General features: G+C 38.2%; 1 protein-coding gene across 13 annotated transcripts; it reads left to right on the forward strand.

The window, feature by feature from the left end:
• The first annotated feature begins 348 nt into the window (after window positions 1-348).
• On the forward strand, window positions 349-21,395 carry zmp:0000000936 (interleukin-1 receptor-like 2). 13 transcript variants are annotated; one of them, XM_053234013.1, is made up of 14 exons: window positions 349-540; window positions 1,687-1,717; window positions 1,914-1,942; window positions 9,214-9,300; window positions 9,492-9,744; window positions 10,692-10,742; window positions 11,076-11,256; window positions 11,846-12,017; window positions 13,586-13,648; window positions 13,747-13,879; window positions 14,965-15,110; window positions 15,528-15,671; window positions 16,725-16,892; window positions 17,587-21,395. In XM_053234013.1, the coding sequence occupies exons 1-14, from the start codon at window positions 462-464 to the stop codon at window positions 17,997-17,999; spliced, it is 1,950 nt and encodes a 649-aa protein (XP_053089988.1). In that variant the 5' UTR covers window positions 349-461; the 3' UTR covers window positions 18,000-21,395. The 13 variants fall into 13 exon arrangements, with proteins under 13 accessions (XP_053089988.1, XP_053089990.1, XP_053089994.1 ...); XM_053234009.1 differs by lacking the exon at window positions 349-540 and adding an exon at window positions 1,128-1,409; XM_053234010.1 differs by lacking the exon at window positions 349-540 and adding an exon at window positions 1,129-1,409 and having other exon boundaries at window positions 9,214-9,294.
• Window positions 21,396-22,172: the final 777 nt, after the last annotated feature.

A 22,172-nucleotide genomic window follows, 5' to 3' on the forward strand; every position in this document is an offset into this window, starting at 1 on the left:
GAACTACTGAAAAACTACGAGCTAATACTGTAATATCTGCCAGGAAACTGTAGTGAAAGTGCTGAGTAGTGAGTAATGGGGTCTGCTGCCACGGAGGCGCGGAGGAGAAGCAGAAAGGACCCGGCACAGTACAGTACAGACCAGTACAGACCAGTACAGCCGAGCCCAACCCAGTACAGCACAGACCAGTACAGACCAGTACACCACAGCACGGCCCAGTACAGCCCAGTACAGCACAGCCCAGTACACCACAGACCAGTACAGCCCAGTACAGCACAGCACACCACAGCACGGCCCGGCCTATTGCGCAACGATGCGCAGGAAAAGCTCCAGCCCCGGAGAGGAAATTGCAACATTCAGCTTCTCAAATGTTCCTGTGAGCATGGACAAGTCCTGACTGAGTGTCGGAGAGATGACGCCCACTGGAAGCAGAGTGTTTAAACCTTCTTCACTGTGTGTTTATGGACGAGTTCCTACTAAACTTCTCTCTCCAGGAACCATGGAAGCAAACACCCGGCACAAATCTCTGGAATATTAGAGGTGAGGCCATTTCTACTGAGCCCGAGTGTGTGTTGTGTGTGTGTGTGTGTGTCTCTCTCTCTCTCTCTCTCTCTCTCTCTCTCTGTGTGTGTGTGTGTGTGTGTGTGTGTGTGTGTGTGTGTGTGTGTGTGTGGGCGTATAGCGTGTGAAAGTCTAACGGGAAGTCATATTCACTGGAAGTAAGTCAGGAGAACTGTGATCCTCAATATTATGAACATCCTAATTATTATGTACTAAGATAAGCCTATAGATAATAAATAAATAAATAAATAAAGATAATAAATAAATAAGTATAAAAAAGCCTGCCCTGTGTGGTGCAGTAGTGTATACAGTTGTGTATTACAGTAAATCAGGACTCCTCACTTAACACACTTCATTCAAGTTATCAGCTCATTACCAGGCATTTACTGGCTGAAGTTAAGACACAAAGTCTATAACAGGGCCGTGCAAGTGCAGTCCTGGAGGACCGGGGGCAAAGCACAGATTGGTACTTTACTGATAACACACACACACACACACACACACACCTAATAGTATATATAATAAGCTCCTGCTAGTTTCCCCTGCAGTCCAGCATATTGTGATTTGGAGCACCGAAGAGTGATCACAATTAATGATCAACAATTAGACAGAAAAACTAAACCCAACATTCCTACTATTAAAACATTGCTGGTGATTTAGTTACAGAAACCTCATTATATCTAATAATTACATGGCATGGGTGGCATTACTGCCTCACACCTCCAGGGTCCTGGGTTCGATCCTGAGCTCAGTTTACTATCTGGGTGGCATCACATGTTCTCCTCACATCTGTGTGGGATTAACAATATACAGATGGACACGTTGGCACAATGCTGAATTGCCCCTAGGTGTGTGTGTGTGTGTGTGTGTGTGTGCGCGTGGACTGTTTAATTTAATCATAAGTGCGATAAAACTGAATTAATTATATTCTTGGAGAAAGATAATGTCTGTGGATTTCTAGTAGAATTTTAGCTCATCTGCAATTTCAGCCAAGATGCTGAAAGAGAATTACTCCAAACATGAACATGACTAATTAGTTTATGTAATTTGATGTCAGCATCATTTTTGTAGTGCCGTGGTTCAAAAACAGACCCGATTAAACCAAGTCATCTTCTTTTTTCATAGGTGTGCAGAAAAGGACATTTCTCATTTGCTGGTAAGTAGGTTCTCTTATCTTGGGTTAGTAAAACCCTGTGAACACTGCATACACTGCTGCTTAGATCATTTACTGAACACAGGTTCAGAATGATTCAGGAAATGTCTGGATGTTCACTGGGACTCTTATATAAACATCTGTATTGTCCTGGCTTTATTTTTGCTCACACTGACGCAGCTTGATGTTTGACCATCAGGCACGCTGTGTACTTGGACACACCGAATCGTGAGTCATACGAGTGCGCGCTCTCTCGCTCTCCCTCTTCTGATTCACTCCTGAGAATGCATTTTGTTTCCAAGAGATTTCTTTTCTAGACAGCTTCTTTTTATTTTAAACACTACATTTTACTGTTTTAAACTTCTGCATTATAATAACTGCCTTGCTGGTATACAAATAGTTGCTGATTCACCAGATGTCTCACACCCACATGTTGTCACCAAGGCAAGTAATATTCTGTTATTATACCTGCTTTATGATTTACTGTGCAATATTGCAGACATTCATTCTAATTCATACATTAATATCCCTTTTCCTTAAGATTTTAGTCTGGAAATGCTTGTGTTTTTATGTTCACTGACTCACATGTTGCAAGCAAAAGGCTTTATTTTGATCTCTTACTGCTGAAGGGGAAAAGTTTTGGTTTGAGGCTGTGTGTTGCAGACAGCATTAGTTCCCAGGCGACCACTCGACTGTTCATGGTCCATAATTAATTCCCGGACATATGAAGGTGGGTCTGGGAAGATTGATGAAGTGCATTTGACTCTTCCTAGGACAAGCATTACAGATTTGTTCAGTGGATTAATCTTCGTATTCCACAGTTATACAACACTAGTTCTCCCTTTACTGGTTTAATGTTTCCCCCAGAAAATAGAACTTTACATGTCTGCCTTTGCTCTTTCGCTATGAATTAATCTAATTCTCGAAATGTGGCTTTGTTCTTGTTGCTCTAAAGTGCTCTAAGGTTGTAGATATGCTTCAGGCAGGTATAGCGTCTCATGAGTCTTCTCAGGTTGGTAGCTGTTTTGCAATAGGGTGGTTGTGTGAGTTGTGGAAGCAGGAGGAAAACATTGGTCTGTGGTAATAATATAAAATATGTGTTTATGATCAAGCTGCTTTGTCTGTGTCCTCAGGATACATTGCTAATTTTCAGTCTTGGGGCTGCTGATTTAGTGAAATGAATATCTGAAACAGCTGACATCTCAAGCCCAGTAGTGGTTTGGGAAGAGTGAAAAACTGCCATGATCCTGTATGTTCCTCTGAGGAGAACTGTTTTTTTTTCTGTATGGTCTTTTACGGCCCGGATTATTGACTCGCACAGAGCATTTGGGATCAGTTTACTGACATGTGTACAGTAGGCCGTAATTATCCCATATCAATCATCACTAAAAAAATATTTATTACAAATCTTGAGTGGCTCATCTTCTAATAACTGCTGTTAAAGCAAAGAAAAAGCCATTTTAAATAATTGAACACTGAGAGATCTTAATTTACTTTCTGTCATTGTGACTTTCTCTCGTCTATCACTGTGGATGGGAGTGTTTACTAATGAATAAATTGAAAATCAAACGGTGGTGCAGTTCCTGACATTGCTGGCACATCTGATGAGAGAGCACATGGGAAAACAGGAAATAGGAAATATCTGGCTAATATTTTAATATTCCCAGGTGAAATCACAGCATTATATAATAAATCAAGTTAGAATAAATCTTAAAAAGAAATTATATCATGTAAAGACTCTCTCCTTAACAAAGCACTTGCTCAAAATGACTCAAGTCTCCCACAAGCAGAAGAAAAATGAAATAAAAAACGAAAGTGTGTATAATAGACTCAATACCACTTGACTCTTACTAAACCACTTCTTCTAAAGATGCTTGACATTTCTTGTTCTGATTGAATCAAAAGGTGACAGGCCCTAAAGGATCAGCTGCTCCTTGACTGATAGGAACTGATCAAGTGAAATCTGGGGGATTGCCTGGAATAATTTCTAATTTAAATCCATTTCAGTCCATGTAGATAAAAAGGGTCTGTGTGTTGCTTATCATTATTATTCATTATTTCCCTTATTAATTTGGCAATTTTCCTGCTGTGGAATGAGTTACAAAAAAAGTTAAATTAAAATTAATGTGCAGTTTCAGCAAATGAATTAACTTGTCAGTATTTATGGTTGATTTGCTTGAGCCTTTAACACTCATCATCACTGCAACATTGCTCCATAACTAAGGTCTAACATCTACATTTACATTTACAGCATTTTTGCAGGCAATCTTATCCAAGTGCTTTACAAAGTGCTTTGTATCTCAATCTAAAAAAATAGCCTCTTGCTAATGCAAATGCCAATGTCTAAGAATATTACTCAAGCTAAAACCCTGTTAGAGAAAAGTTAGTGAAAAGTATGTTAGTGAACCCACTTCAAGGTGAGGCTTTTCTATAATTAGTGTTCATTTAAATGCTTAGTGAAGAGGTAGATCTCCAGTCTTCATGTGAATACAGCTAGTGACTCACTGTCCTTCTACACTCACTTACTCAGTGTTCTTGGGGCAAGCCTAGATTAATATATCCCTACTTTAATAATCTAAATGTACGCTAAAAGCTTGTGCCTTGATATTGCATTACACTCATGAGCAGAAGCTGTATGAGCAACATCGGATGTGGTTTGCAAAAATCAGAACCAAAGAAACTTCCTGAAATCTGAAAGTTCATCCCGGAGATGCAATATCACCGTTAAATCCTTGTATGATGCTGTCTAGGATATTTTGCTTTTGTGAATCAGAGTCAAACCAGTGAATCCTAAATTTCTCAGCTGAATCTTAATCCTGTGCACCACATCAGAAGAGCCATCCATTCTGCAGGAAAGAGACTTTGTGACTGCTCTGTATGTAATCTCATGGTGAAATTTTTAGTGACCTTGGTGCTGTTTCAGCACTTCCTTTTTAATGAAGACATGAAGTCTTTTTTTTCCTGTTCTCAGGTCCTGTTTTCATGTTCGTCTTCTCAGATTTTTGCTGTATTGAGCAAATTTACTTCCACTATAAGGTGGATACTCACATCCCCATTTACATTACTTGTTCAGCACAAAACCATAAAGTTATTTTTGACCTTTGGTTACACAAACATTTCTTTTAAATTGTTTATGGACAGACACAAATCACATGAAGGTTCTGTCTCTCCATCACAAAGTATGTAAAGTTAGTGTGACCTACTGTGTTATCAGAAAAACTGTGCCATTACACACTGCATCATTCCGGTTTGTTCATTACTGGAGGCTCTTTTGCAGGCCTATTTATATAATGCATACTCAATAATTTTATAAATTATTTAATGAATAAAGGCATATTGATGGAAAGTACCTTAGGATCCTACAGGTATCTATTATCTATAACATTCTCTTAGCTGAAGCAAGTACAGCTGTAGGGTCAGTGTTTTAAGGATCAAATTTTAAGGATCTTATGTAAGGAATAAAACACATAGAGGTATTAAAGGAAAATAAAAGTAATCAACAATGAGTCTGTGTGATGAAGAGTTACTGTTAACTGAATTACTGTTTCACCCTGATGATTATTATCCTATAACAGCACTTTCTGAAGTGTTTTATTATTAGTCTTATATCAATGCAGTTTGCCAACGATTAGAAATTACAACAGTCGTTCCTTCACCAGCTTCTCTTTTTTCTCACTCTCTTGAAAAAACACAGCTTGTCATGTTACCAGCTCCTATGTCCTGACAACTTTTCTGTGGTGGAAAAGTGCTGACTCTGGAGACTCCTTCCATAAATATTAAACAAATGTCTCCTGACAGAAACCTTCACCATATCAACGGTGATACATTTTTCGTTGTAAAATAACAGTATGATTTAAATCTGTTTATTATTAGTGGACCATCTTCCATACAAGTCCCTTTGAATGAGCTGTTTCTGTAGAAACCATATCACCTTCTGACCAGATAGGAGAATTCAACAGCACTGTAGTATAATATTATATAATGTTTGAAGAAGCCATTTCAAAATCAAACAAATACCAAATGTCTTATCATTTAGAATAATTGTCAGTTAATAATGAAAGACGGCATAATATGGACAAAATAGTGGTGGTGATGTCACACATTGTGTTTGTAATATGGCCTACAACGTAATAATAAAACTCACTAGTGGACACTGGTTAAAGATCCACCTCAACCACAAAACCATACTCTTGATAATGGTTGTATATTGTGGATTTATTGAGCTGACTGTCTCCGGCAGAACGAGTAACAGCAACAGAAGACACAGTGATTAAACAGAAAGTTGAGATCCTGCAAGAGCTTGTGAGCTAAAGAAGTTTTTGTTGGCTAGATCATAGTGTCTTATTGGATTTTGCTGTGAGGATTTTGCTGTGAGGGTGTAACGTGAGAGATGATTGAAAGTAGTGGACAAAGTATTTCATCATCTTACGCAAAGAAGGCACGGTGTTTTGTAATACAACTGAGTGCAACAGTTTATATCTCCTTTGGATACAAGGGTATACAAAGGATAATTTAAGATAATTAATAGCAGCAAGACATTGGTAAGTTTGGTTTCACAGAGTGTAATAACTTGTTTCCTCACTCTTTGCCTATATAACTGCCTGAAACCTCTTTCATATCCTCTGAGCAACTTTTTTTTCTCTCATAATTCCCCCCACTCATTTTTCCTCTCATCTCTCTTATGACTACAAGATGCTCATGTGGATTGTTGCAGGATTCACCTCTTCTATCATAACATTACTTTTTAAGTCAAATTGAAAAACAGGTGCATTAACATTTCCTCAACAAAAAAAAAAAAACTCAAAAACCCCAGAGGGTGCAAACTTTTGCTCTCAACTGTAAATAGCAAGGGAAGAATCTGTACTCAGTTTAGCAGCATTTCTGAGAATCACTCTTGGCATCTGGCCTAAAAACATAAATATGTTCCCAGAAGATAAAAATCTGTCATCTATCATGTTGTGCTTATCAAATCTGAGTTGCGTGATCACATGATTAAATCCATATTTCTGTTCCCACATAAAAATTAATCACTAGGAGGATAAGAAAGAGGTCGGGGAAAAGCAGAAGTCAAACTGGTCACAACTAATCCCAGACCTATGAAATACGAGTGAACTGACATTTACGTGTGTTCTCAGAGCTGGAGGTGCATCTTGACCTTTGAGTTTTGCAGCAAAAACACTCATCATGCACAGTAAATATTTACGTACATCAGGGTTCAAAGTCTGCTGTGTACCTGAGGCCATTTATATCACGAACACCAATCAAAGCAAAGAATGCAAAGAAAAAAAACACAATGATTTTTTTTAATGAATTGCTTTCACTTTTAATCAGAAGTCCATTATTCATAACCATGCTAAGAAAGAAAAGTGTTTTCTTAAAATAACCTTTACTCTGGAGAGAAGATAGGATGTCTGTGGAATTGTGATTATAACAGAACACATGGCCTTGTTTTTTTACTGTTTCCGATTCAGAGATTCTCCATGTGACTGTCCGAAATGCTCTAAATGCTGTAACTGTAAATCACTTCACAAAACTCCATTAAAACCTCTGACTCATTTCAACTCCTGAGTGAATCAGCAAGGAGTGCGAGAAACATGAAGGCCTCAAGTATCTTGAGGTCTCAATCCATATTCAGAGGTGAATATGCAGTGAATATGCAGAATGATGCAGTGTGTAATGGCACAGTTTTTCTGATAACACAGTAGGTCACACTAACTTTACATACTTTGTGATGGAGAGACAGAACCTTCATGTGATTTGTGTCTGTCCATAAACAATTTAAAAGAAATGTTTGTGTAACCAAAGGTCAAAAATAACTTTATGGTTTTGTGCTGATCAAGTAATGTAAATGGGGATGTGAGTATCCACCTTATAGTGGAAGTAAATTTGTAGGTAAATATTTACTGTGCATGATGAGTGTTTTTGCTGCAAAACTCAAAGGTCAAGATGCACCTCCAGCTCTGAGAACACACTCTGACCTCCCAAAATGCCTATGCCAGTAGGTGGATTGGCTACGCTACACTGCCCCTAGCTGTGATGGTCTTGCATCCCATTCTGGCATCTCATTTATTATTATTTATTATTTATTCATCTCATCTCATTTATGACATCTTTATTTTCTCTTGTTTGTGATTATTAGGATTTAGTGTAGAAAAATAGGTGTATTTTCTGTATCAGATATCTATCACTAGAAGTCTGTACATGGACACAGGCAAGTAAAAAATGGTGTCCCTGAAGCAGGTAGTGTTCAGGGCCCAACACTGGCAGCTTGGTGGTGCTGGGACTTAATCTCACAACCTTCTGAGAACCTTAACTACTGAGATTTAGCCCAAGTGTTTAGCTTAAACACAGCCGTGCTGAATTAATCCTGAGCAATCATGCTGATGAACCAATCAGAAATAGAGATGGCACATTACTACTTTTTCTTTTCCAATACCAATACTTTCACACAAAATCACTTACATTCTTACTGTAATAAATACAATACAAAGTCTAAAGTGTCAGTATAATAATCATAATCTAGAAAAAAAACAGTAAAGTCTCTTTATATTTAAACATTTCCAACTCTAATTCCAGACTTTACCATTTGTTACAGAATCCAGTATCTTATATCTGGTATCTGTTTTCTCCGATCCATCATTTTTTGCTGATATTGATACAATCCCTAATCAGAACCAGCCTTCTAAAGCTCAGCCCTCCCAATACTTTGTTTTACTATGAATTGATGTTATTCAACTCTATTTAGTTAGGATATATTAGTGATTAAAAACAAAGTCAGTTAGGTTTTTTAATAGTTTATGAGGTAGCTTTTATTGCATGTCAGAACTAAGGTTTGTTTTGTAACATTGTGGTGTTGTCTAATCTAAACATGTGCAAAATGCTGTTTTTAATCTCATTAGGGTTCCTACACTGCAGTAGGCTATATTGCTTTTTTCAGCACTGCGTGAGCAGGTCTTTAGGGATATCATTTAGCAGGAACTTGTGGTTGATAGAATGACACAGTGAAGAATGTAGGGTCAATGAAGCATCCTTACTCATTTCCCTTACTCCCTCCTCCTCTGTGTATTCCAAGCAACACGGCATCAGTGCAAGAGTACACATTTTACCAAAAATGAGAGGAACATTATAGTCAGATGGAGCTGAGTAAGGTCTTAGTGCATTATCAACAACTGCATTTAATTAGTCTTTTCTTATGAAATACAAAGCTCTACTCAGTAATATCTGTTGCATATGAATAGATTATTTAAAACTGAGACAAATTAATTTATTAGCTGTATTAGAAATCTTACTACGAATGTGAAAGCTGTCTTTTTGTCTTTTTTTTCTTGAGAAATAATTGGCTGTTTTTCCCACGCCTTCTCTGGGCTTGGCTTCAGACTGGATTTAATGACTGAGTTTAAGCTTCACAGTGAGCAGTGACACGCTGAACACAGAGCCAGGCTGTGTTACTCATTAGTATGAGATGTGTTGAGGTGATGTTCTTTGTCCCTCTCTTTCAGACATGGCTGTGGGATTTATCGCTCTTCTGACTTTGGCATGGACCATCAGTGTTGGTGCGACATCGCAGAATGAAACTGCAGGTCTGGGTAAAGCTGTGTGTGTGTGTGTGTGTGTGTGTGCTTCATTTACTGTTGCTTTTGGTGACAGAAACAGAGACTAAAACATAGTAGTCCAACATAGTAGTTTCTTTAAAAGCAGATCATCCTTGATCCCAAACTATATTCTCTCTCTCTCTCTCTCTCTCTCTCTGTTTGTGTGTATGTGTTTGTGAGTACAGACTTGTGCGTGGACCATGGAGTAATGTTTGAGCGTGTGTTTGCAGTCCCACATGAGGCAGCGTTATTAGACTGTGAATTGGTGAAGGAGTATTTTTTGGATTCTTTAAACATCATTTATAAAGTGACGTGGTACGACCAGAGGACTGGCCTGGAGCTCACAGGAGAGGAGAACCATATTGTACTACGGGGGGCTTTCCTGTTGTTCCTCAACATCAGCATGGAACACCAGGGCCACTACTTATGTATTGTCAGGTATGGAAACCCTGTATAGTTCCAGTTTATTCTTCAGTTATTCATCTTAAAGCATTTGTGGCCTATCATTCTGAAAACTACTGAATTTCCTGAATAGAAATTTCTATTACTGACAAATGGTAAAGAACTATAAATTAACAATGGGAAAGGAGTTTTGATTTGGTTGATTATCAGCATCATCCACATCAGCCTTTGTCTCATCACCTAAGGTAAAAGTCGCACCTGTAAATAACGGCTTTTTATTTTTATATTATCTTGGAATTTTTTTTAAATTATCTTTACATTTTGTTGATTACTCTAGTCTAAAAGTGATCCTATCAACCCATTATATGTTGAATATTTGAGCAGATATATATAAAGCAAATAATTTAACCCCTGTACTGCTGCTGCAGTGTAAAATGGCATTTAATGTCATCTTCTTTCAGAATGGGAAAAAGCAGATACCAGGATATGCTTTTTCAGCAGCTATACTATGCTTTATTTTCATACCAATTCCCTGCTAATGGATGTGCATTAGTTCCTGATTAAACGTCTTCGTTCCACCTCACACTTCTCCTGATGGTGTTATTGAAGAACTGCAAGACGATGACAATGAATGACTTTCATCTTTATGTTTTATTCACATCTTTAATGTTTCCATTTGTTTTAATTTGAGCGACATGCGATTCTTAATAAATACAGGCTTGTATATATCACAGTGTATATATCACAGTAAGATCTGACATTGAAAGCTGATACTAAAGTCATGTCTATTACAACACTATCTGCAACTTAAACTTTTTAAAACTATGCTCGATGCTGGATCAAACACACACAGCTCCAGTATTAACAGGCTCAACATAACTGCATTATTAAAGATAATTAGCTTACATGCTTCATCTGAAAATTAAATCTAAATTTTCCTGTAAATTGTACAGCTATACAACTTCTAATTGCTTTCATTATAGGTTGGACTACAAAACTCTCAACACACCTACAGTACACAGTCTTTCACAAGGGTGTGTATGTATGTAGGACAGATTGTTTTCTTTTTGTTTTATTATTGGGAACATTTGAACTTTCTGGGTGATTTGTCTAGTCTGTTTTTGTTCACACTCTGTTCATATTGGATTGCTGATCATCTAGTATGATATCTGGAAAGTTTTAATTCAGTGTACAATGTGCTCATAAATACATTTAACTGCAGTTTAGTGGTGAGATCACAGTGGATTATGTGAGACAATCCCATACACAAATAATGCAACAGTGTAAAACTAGAGCAATGGACAAAACTACACTTTGAGTAAAAAGTAAATAATGCTTTTTTCCCCTCTCACTTCCCTTTTGAGCAGAACTCCAGAGCAGTGCTACAAGCAGGAGAAGGCTCTTCTGGTGGAAGAGGTGGTGTCTGGAGCATGTCGCCGACCTCAGGTAGCACTGCAGCGAATGCAGGGTCACATGAACGACAACCTGAGGTGTCCTTTAAGCGATTATACCAACATAGTGGACAGCTACTCCATACACTGGTACAAGGTGTGTGTGTGTGTGTGTGTGTGTGTGTGTGTGTGTGTACCCTATGTTGGCCTATTGAATTGAATTTTAAAATCCACTTCTTAAATTCAGATTCATTATGGGATGGTCACCGCTGATTGTATGCGATTTTCAAATGTGCCATGCTACCAGTGTTTGAATTTGAATTTTGTACATCTGATTACTGTTTAAAAGCTTTTCTGTTACTGATTTCTGTTTAAAAGCTTTACATACAATGTTCAGTTATGAAGCATAAATTCAGTATGGCTAAAATGTTTGTTTTTTTTTTAAATTGACATTAAATTTCTAAATAAAGAGTAGAAGAAAATCCAAATCTTCATATCATTGAGAAATTAAGAACTTCTCTCAAATCTGACACTGCAGAGTGCGTTTTGCCATATAAGTTATATATCACTGTAAAAAATGTCATCTTAGCAAGTGCTAATATCTTAAATAAATATAGTCAAATGTATCTATATTTTTCCTGTGTGTGTGTTTGTGTGTGTGTGTGTGTGTATGAGAAGATTATGTTGCACCTCAATAATCATAGCTTCTGTTTAAAGCTTCACTTCCTCTGGTCTTCCTCTCTCAGGGCTGTGAGCTTCTTCAGGAAGGGTCCAGGTTTCTCTTCTCCGAGAACGACCTCATGCTCCATGTCCACAAAGTTTCTCCAAATGATGCTGGGTTTTATACCTGCAGGATGACCTTTAACCTGACTGGAGTCATCAGTGTCGTCTCAGAGACCATCGAGTGTGACATAACAGGTGAGACAGAAACTGTTGCTGATATACACGGTGCACTGCAGTTACTTACACAGTTAAGCTGAGTTAGTTAAGCCTCAGCTAATGGACACTTAACTGAGATTATTTCATTCCCAGTATTTCTATACCTCCTTGTTTTCTTTATATTGGTGAACCCTGACCCTCAGTTTTAGATAATTTTCAGGCCCTGTATTTCTAAGTAGACTCCTAATCTATTATGCAGTTATGGGAGAATCTTGAATAATTGAAACAGTAAAATTATGACTGGCATATACGTGTGTGGTTCGGATGGGAAGGTGTGTTCACGGGCACTTTTACAATCCTATACCCTATAACATGCAGCAAAGCGTGGAAAATTCATTTGCTGTGGTCAAACTTCTAAGATTTTAAGTTACTGCTGCATTTTCAGAGTAATGTTGTTAGCTGATGGGGTAGAGGGGGAGTGAAGATAGTGTGCATGATGTAATTAAAAAAAAATCTAATTCAGAAATATTTATGGCACGTTATACTTTAAAATCACTCGTTATTTTATGTTAAGCAGACCCACTGTGTTTTGACAGTGTACATCAACAACAACAAAAATACAATAAACTACTGATGTAAAACATAAATAAACTTCAAAAACATTTTCTGCATCATACACCAGTTTATTGTTAAGTTCAAAATTTGGCAGAGGGACTTAATCCTGAGGGAGTAGTTGGGCTCGGTCCATACTGTAAAGGGTCAGAATATGAACAGTGTGTAAGGGTTAATCAGAGCCTGTGCATTTGTATTAATTTGTGTCTGTAAATTATAATTAACCAGACGAGTGAACTGTGAGTTCTAAATGAAGTGACACAGTGGAAATGTTTTCAGTGCTTAGTCAAGTATTGGTCTTAGTCTATCCATTATTAATGTGCTTGTTTATATGACAGAGGAAGGGGTGTGAGGCGGGGGGAGAGTAGGTCATAGTCATGATCACCTGAGAATGGACAGCAGCCTGACTCGGTCAGCGTGCTCCTCTCTGTGCTGTTGACTCTGCAGCATCCTCTAGTGGTCAGAAATGAGCTACATCTTTTTCTGTACATGTGCATATATTATAATTACTGTACATTTATTATTATTAGAATAACTGCACATGCACTTGTGGTTATTGTTCACTGTACCACAGTGCTATTGAATTTTTAGGGCATGCAATTATAGGAAACTCATCAACTCTGGGGTAGTCCTGGGCAATATGACAATATTGATATTGTGATAGATTATGTTACAATACACATTATTATTGTAAAATGTGAAAATACAGTAACAACATTTCTTATGCTTCCTCATTTTCAGTGTTTTTAGTTATTTTTTGTAAACATTAGGTTAGTTAACCTTAAATAACTGTCAGTGAACTCTGAATATGTTAATAAACACATACTGCATGGTTACGCACATCACATATCGTAGAATCATATTTTGGTCATCTTGGCCACGCCTATTACTTACACTAAATCTGCATAGCATCAGTCCACATCGCATCACCCCATCACTGATTATTTCCCCATAACAACACGTTTGTAGCAGTTATTCTCTTGTTTTTCTTTCAGAGACGAGATCAAAAATACCTCAAATGCTGGAGCCCACTGAAGACACCATGAAAGTATCACCAGGTGAGTTACACTTAAAACTGAGTAATCAAATACAAAATGAGGATTCAGAACCATAAAGAATCATCTGTTTTTGTTTGTTTTTTGCATTGTGTGTGCAGGTTCTCCGATTAACAGGACATGTCGTGTGTTTTTACCTGGCAAAGGAGTTCATATGATGGTGGTAGTCTGGGAGTTCAAGAACAATTACGTCTCCCCAAACACCTCCGAACGCATCCACCAGGGACTTCAAACGTGAGTCATAGACGTGAAAACTGTAATGAATTTACAACTACTACTACAATTACTTTGTTTTGAAAAGAGCTAAAGAGCTGAACATGAGCTTTAATGATACATCAGTTTTTGTCAGTTTTTTTTTTTTTTAATATTTATAGAGCAGCACATTTCCAATGTGCCAGACTCAAACAAAGAGATAGATTATGGATTTAATTTTAATTTATACCAAAAAAATAATAATGTTTTGGAGGTTTCCTACTGCTGCTTTGTCATATGTCCAGAAACATCCTGGAGCTTAACACAACTCTTAGGCTCTCCGTCTGCCAAAGCTGACTGCACAAATCTTTTTGTATTAATACTGCACTCAGCCAACACAATGCATGTTTTTGTTTTTGTCGCATAAGATCAGGAATCTTAGCTTTTCACAAAACTTACACAGATTTACAGCACTGCTTGTTTCCACTGCGTAAACAATTCTTACCACATTTCCTTCTCTCTTGCTGCTCGAGAGGAAACGATGGTGAAAGGTTGTTGATCAAGCAGAAACCGTGAGAAGTTTGACTGTTTTGCAGAGGTGTGTGTATGTATATATACACTGCATTAAAAAATGTAGGCACGCAACATATTTGTGCATACACACGAAACGATGGCCCTGCACTTAAAAAACTGTTTGCCACTGGACACTTTATCTCCATTTTGCTGCTACTAAGAGAATTTTTTTCCAGTTAATTTAGTGTACAGTATGCAGTTTACAGACAGAATGCATTTTATTCATATGCTGCCTTAACTTGTCCTGTCTAGTTGGCATGCAGGGTCCTGTGTTTTTGCATTCTTCTTACACGGGCATGCATTTGCACTTCATGTACTCCTGTGTACTATGCTGCTGTATTGTTGTGTGTTGCACCATGGTCCTGAAGAAAGGACATTTCTTTCCAGTGCATGCATGTGATCTGGAGGAATGAAAATAAAATTTAGTTGGCTTGACAGCATTGATTTGATCCTTTTCACACTGACTGAATGAAAGCATTCACAGTCAATTTGTGGTTTACATTTTGTTCATATTGTTCCAAGATGGAATAAACAGATTGTAACTGTGTTTACAGGGAGCGCCAGGTGGCTGAAGGTTGGTGGGTAGAGCGCAGCTTGTTCTTGTCTTGGGTAATGCCAGATGATTTTAACCTGAACTTCACCTGCATGGCCTTAAGCCACCGAGGAACTGCCTCTGGCTACTTTACACTCCAGCCTGCAGGTCAGAGAACACACACCCGTGGTTTGTTTTACTATCGCTGTGAAGTATTTCCTTTGCCTTATGCATTGTTGTCCCCAAATAAACTACTTCTAGCCATAATCTATAACCTTAGTACCTTCAAGAGAATCTTTTGGCTGTTTCAGTTTTGTCTACTTCGGTCTATTATATTGAATCAGTATAAGATTCTCGCTAGTCTATGTTGCTTCTTTTTGAGCAGAAATCACAGTCCTAGTAAATGTTTAAATAAATAAATAATAATTTTTGACAAATTGTCTTTTTGGAAAAAAAGACTGCCTTATTTTATTGGGTCTTGTGTTTAACATTCTCTGTCTAAGTGAAATTATAAGTGAAATGATTTTGCAAAATTGACTGCTGGTTTGTCTGATCAGAGGGTGCTAACTTCTCGTATATTGTCAGATCCTAATCTGCTCCTGCCGATTGGACTCCTGGCCACTACATTGGCTCTTCTTTTCATCATAGGACTTCTCCTGTACACAGAGTTTAAGGTGGAGCTTGCTCTGCTCTTCCGGACCCTGTTTCCTTTCTTTTATGCAAGCACAGGTACGCTGAACACCAGGAAACCAGTGTTTCCCCTCAGCCCATTTTAACACTTGTGTGAAGAGCATGCAAAAATTACACAGAATAACCAGGAAGCAACAAACTGAACAAATAGGTGCCCTCTGAGGTGGGAAATACTGTAAGCTAGTGCTTAATTTGAAAGTAAGAATATGTCATACGATAATTTATAATTTCTTTTTACTGAGAAGCTTGTCATTTTGTTTTAAACACAACAACACACGCATAACTAAGGCAGGACGCAAGTGCATAAACTTACTGTGCGTTTTATTGGGTCGAACCCAAGAAACATTGTCAAAGTCCATGGGTGTTGACCGGGCAGCTTCAAACTGGAATAATTCATAATTCATAAGTTGAAACACAGGCAAGAATAAAAAAAAACAAATGTAACAAGGAAACTAGAAAGCAAGACTTGGACTTAACAATAGAAAAAGTACAATAAGACTTTGCAACAATGCAAAGAAACAGCAGGGTAAACTTAGACAAACTAAGCAAGAACAAACACAAAACAGGTGGATGCTAATAATCAGGTAACAAGCTAATAAGAGGGCGAGAACAGAAACAAAAAATAACCACATGGCGCTTGTCTCCAGGACACAAAATCAGTGATAATTTATCAACCATGAATCTTTGATGGCATGGGAAGTAATATAATTTGGTCATCTTATGTTTCTCAAAAAATATCATAATTCTTTGCAAATATAGATATAATAAAGTAATAAAAGTGTGTGCTTAGTGACTAAATATTGCATCACATACAGGAGTCGATATGAAAACAATAAAAATTGTGTGTGGGTGTGTGTACGGTTAAATATTAGCGTAATTTTTGTAAAATATAGTGCACTAATTTTTTTCCATGTTATAAATTTAAAAAATGTAAAAATCGCTCCTGCTAGGCTTCACAGACCCCACTAGTACACCTAGTACACTTTACACTTTGTAGGGAATAGGAATTACAAGGAGTTGAAAAGAGTTATTTTGCTCCCAGTTCCAGATTCATGGTTTGGTTGTTGAAGGTGCAGTTATTTTCACCCGCAGATGGTGATGGGAAACTGTATGATGCCTATGTGGCGTATCCCCGAGTTCAAGGCGACTCGCTGAGTGAAGCTGTTGAGGTTTTTGCTGTGAAAACGCTGCCACAGGTTCTGGAGGGACGCTATGGGTACCGGCTTTTCATCTTGGGTCGGGACTGTCTACCTGGACAAGGTAAAATGGTCTACAGCAAACTCATGTTTGAATATACAAAACATGTATGAGATAGGGATGAGCATTTCAGGCAAAATTACTATCCCATTTATTATTCCTGCTCTCCAAATACACACACACAGACACAAAATGGCATGAATGCCGTGAAATATTAAACCTGGTTTGGCAGCACCAAATCATTTACAAATTTACTGTAAGACTGGACTACAAATACTGCATGGTGATACTGCACGGGGTTATCACTGAGAAGAAAGTTTACTGACGATATTCAAAAAAGGACCTTGTTGTAAGTTATGTAAGAGATATGTTTTTGCAAAACTGCATCTCGAAACTGTTGAACAACTTTTAGCTAGTTCACATGAGCACATATCGATAACACAGTTCTCGGAGCGCTCATAACCTGGTGGTAGCCACACACTCCTCCACACTCCAGCCTCCTCACTGATGGCATGATATTCTACTAAGCATGCAGAGTTTGTGTTAGAAGGTCTGAATTTACTATTTGAATTTTTAAGACTCTCTTGCCTTTGAAATGTTTTGAAAATATTGGATTGGATGCAATAATGCATCATTACAGCTGATCACTGACAAAATGTCAATACAACATTTTCTTCTGGTTTTGGAGTCATTCAGAGTTTATTCACTAATAAAAGCAAAATGATTAATATATTAACTTTTCCAAACCATTTTGTAGCTATGGCAGACGTGGTGGAGGAGACGATGAATGTCTGTCGTCGACTGTTGCTGCTATACACCAGCTCATCTCTAGGCAGGGCAGAGGGTTCGTCATGGTTCGAGCAGCAGGCAGGCCTCCATCGTGCCTTACTGGATGACTCAATCTCTGTGATGCTGCTGGAGATGGAGCAGCTCAGCGATCCCTCCATCCTCCCCGAGTCACTGCGTCTCCTGCGGGATAAGCAGGGGGCTCTAAAGGCCTGGAAGAAGAGGAGGAGGTGGAGTTGCACAAGGATGGAGGGAGATGGAGAAGAGGATGAGATATCTCTCTCTTCGTTTGCTTTGTCTGCTCGCTTCTGGAGGAAAGTGCGCTACCACATGCCCGTGAGAGGCAAAGCCAAGTGTCACTCAAAGAGAAAATTGCTCTTGTGATTTGGGACTTGACTCGTGAATGGTTGGCATTAAGTTTCTCAAACGAGAAACAGAGCTCAGGTAGGAGTGTGGTTAAAGCGTGCACACGAAGGATGGAGTGCTCACAGAACGTCAATGCACTCTGACTGCTCTAACTGAAGGAACAGTGAGACCACTCGCGAATAAAATTTGCCTGATTAAAAAGCCTTATGTGGGAAAGGATGCAAGAGCACAGAGAAAGGATGCAAGAGCCCAGAGCACCACGTAAAGCCTTATGTGGGAAAGGATGCAAGAGCTTTATCTCTGGGTACATCTGTAACCACACATTCTGGTGAACCTTGGAAGCACAATAAGTGGCTAGGCTGAGGTTTCTTATTGAAATCAATCTAGCAGGCAAGAAATAAATAAAACAAACAAACCAAAATATCCAAACTGCTAATTATTAATTAAGACAATCACACCAGACTCATATTTTTATGTCACTTGTCGATCACATTTGCAAAAATCCAAATTAGCTTGCTAGCTGAGGTTTTTTGCTCCATTCTGGTGAGGAAAATAAGACTGGCAGAAGTCTGGTGTGATTCCTTGAGGGTTACGCTGCCAATGAAAAAGTTCTGTTAGCAGTATTTGTTGGATGAACTCTGTATATGATCGTGTAGATTTGTGCCACTGGCAGCCTGACACAAGGTTTTTCCACTGAAGCATTTCACTAATTTTAAGTGAATCTTTAAAGAGTCATCAGAAGTAACTGTGTATATTATTGTGTAAATATTCTCAGGGAGGTGTGAAAAACTGATGGAGTCAAAAAAGATACACACACACACACACACACACACACACATAAAGAACACACACATATACAGGTGAAACTCGAAAAATTAGAATATCGTACAAAAGTTCATTTATTTCAGTAATGCGACTTAAAAGGTGAAACTAATATATGAGATAGACTCATTACATGCAAAGCAAGATAGTTCAAGCCGTGATTTGTCATAAATGAGATGATTATGGCTTAAGCTCATGAAAACCCCAAATCCACAATCTCAGAAAATTAGAATATTGTGAAAAGGTGCAATATTCTAGGCTCAAAGTATCCCACTCTAATCAGCTAATTAAGCCATAACACCTGCAAAGGGTTCCTGAGCCTTTAAATGGTCTCTCAGTCTGGTTCAGTAGGAATCACAATCACGGGAAAGACTGCTGACCTGACAGTTGTGCAGAAAACCATCATTGACACCCTCCATAAGGAGGGAAAGCCTCAAAAGGTAATTGCAAAACAAGTTGGATGTTCCCAAAGTGCTGTATCAAAGCACATTAATAGAAAATTATGTGGAAGGGAAAAGTGTGGAAGAAAAAGGTGCACAAGCAGCAGGGATGACCGCAGCCTGGAGAGGATTGTCAGGAAAAGGCCATTCAAAAGTGTTGGGGACTTTCACAAGGAGTGGACTGAGGCTGGAGTCAGTGCATCAAGAGCCACCACACACAGACGGATCCTGGACATGGGCTTCAAATGTCGTATTCCTGAACAACAAACAAGAAAAAAAGAACTGGTCTGTTGCTCAGTGGTCCAAAGTCCTCTTTTCTGATGAGAGCAAGTTTTGCATCTCATTTGGAAACCAAGGACCCAGAGTCTGGAGGAAGAATGGAGAGGCACACACTGCAAGTTGCTTGAAGTCCAGTGTGAAGTTTCCACAGTCTGTGTTGATTTGGGGAGCCATGTCATCTGCTGGTGTTGGTCCACTGTGCTTCATTAAGTCCAGGGTCAACGCAGCCGTCTGCCAGGAGATTTTGGAGCACTTCATGCTTCCTTCCGCAGACGAGCTTTATGGGGATGCTGACTTCATTTTCCAGCAGGACTTGGCACCTGCCCACACTGCCAAAAGCACCAAAACCAATCAATGACCGTGGGATTACTGTGCTTGATTGGCCAGCAAACTCGCCCGACCTGAACCCCATAGAGAATCTATAGGGCATTGCCAAGAGAAAGATGAGAGACATGAGACCGAACAATGCAGAAGAGCTGAAGGCCACTATTCAAGCATCCTGGTCTTCCATAACACCTGAGCAGTGCCACAGGCTGATAGCTTCCATGCCACAGAGGTACGATATTGTTCTATGTACAATCCTTGTTTTATTGATTGCATGTAATATTCTAATTTTCTGAGATTGTAGTTTTGGGGTTTTCATGAGCTGTAAGCCATAATCATCTCAATTATGACAAATCACGGCTTGAACTGTCTTGCTTTGCATGTAATGAGTCTATCTCATATATTAGTTTCACCTTTTCAGTTGCATTACTGAAATAACTGAACTTTTGCACGATATTCTAATTTTTCGAGTTTCACCTGTACAGTACATAGAATTAAATGGTCATGTGCATAAGTGGATGGAAATTCCACAACAATCCACATCAGAAGCTGTGATATTTTGTAAAGTTTGGTACATGCTGTTTGCTGCGTTCTGTGAAAAGGGTACTTAGAGACCTCATCTAGTATCAGATGAGGTTTGGACAAACATGTCCTGATGTCCATATGAAAGTGCACAGGGCATTTTATACTTTCCAAACAGGAGATGAAGTAGCTTTTAATCTACATATAACGTCTATGTAAATTGTGTCACTGGTGCTTTTCATGCATTTTTATTTAGATAAAGACTAGCAGCACATTATACTAAAGACAACCTAATTAAGATCAGTCTACACAATATTACCAAGTACGCACAAATTGTAGACTGTAAAAAATGTAAAGCAAAAATGATCAGGCCAGTAAAAATGACTGAAAATGCTTTTAAATGATAAAGCAGTAGGAGGAAGGCATCAGGTACAAATGTCAAAAAACAAAACGGGAAATTTAAAACATTCTCTAAAGCAGAATTTATCATTTCATTTTACTGTCTTATTTGGACAGGTGATTGAATTACTGCTTTATGTATATATTATTCAATTACATATTTGTTTATAGTAATATAGAAGGTGAAATAAGTGATAGTGTTCTATGATTTAGTCAATGGGCTTTAAGAGTGTGCTCATAGCACCTTTTTAAAAAACAGCTATAGGGTTACTGGGTGTGCTTAATATCCGACAGAATGAGGCAGCTCTTTTTTTTTTTTCTTTTAAAAGAGAGCTCATCTAAACTGTGGATTAATAAAGAAAATAGCTTTTGTTAATTTACGCCAGATTGCTGTGCTGTACTAATACACTGCTAGTAGCACTACTTTAAAAAAAGAAAAAAACTTTGTAATAGTGTACTACTATAACTCTTTGACTCAGAGAATGAGAACATATTCGGTATAAGTTTAAAGTTTTCATGTCACACTTTGCTAAATATACTCTGGTTTTTTTTTTTTATTGTTGTTATTGTTTTTTATTTGCAGCACTATTGTATATTAAAAATGTGTACTGCATTTATGTTGGTTTTACCATGTGATTCCAATGTGTCTGTTTCTCAGTAAATCATTTTTATTGGTGATATTTTGCCCATAACACAATGAGATTATTAATGTAATATTGATTAGTGTTTCAGTTGTAAAGGTAGTAAAGCTGAACAACATATGTTCAAAACACCTGAACATTCACTAAATCTAAGTCTATATCCAGATTTCTGTAAAGTTGTTTTATGACAATGTCCATTGTTAAACACAGACACGCACACATTATATATATATACTGGAGCAAACTAAATTTGGCAATCTCCAAATACATTTGTGTCAAGAACGGAGCGTAGAGACAGAAGCAAGTGCACTTCATCACTTTAATGATAGTAGAACAGACACATCCAAAACGCAAGGCAAGATCAGTATTAACAAACAGGTGTAGGTTAGGTGATGAACAAACAGAACAAACGACATTGCCGGGCAAAATTGAACCAGCTTTAGCTTTGATTATGGTGCACATTCGCTATGCCACTCTTTCAAAAACTTCATACAACATCACAACATTTATTTCCATTCAGAGTTGCCTGAATTTTTTGCCAAGATCTTGTACTGAGAGTCAAACCACTCCATAAAACCTTTTCCAGCACATCCCAAAGACAGCACATCCCAAATGGGGTTAAGGTCAGGACTCTGTGGTGGCCAATTCATGTGTGAAAATGATTCCTCATGCTTCCTGAACCAGTCTTTCACAATCTGAGCCCTGATTTTATGCCCATGCCATCAGGGAAGAAAAAATCCATTGATGTGATAACCTGGTCATTC

This window comes from Pangasianodon hypophthalmus, chromosome 5 (genome assembly GCF_027358585.1).
Source record: "Pangasianodon hypophthalmus isolate fPanHyp1 chromosome 5, fPanHyp1.pri, whole genome shotgun sequence".
NCBI lineage: Eukaryota > Metazoa > Chordata > Actinopteri > Siluriformes > Pangasiidae > Pangasianodon > Pangasianodon hypophthalmus.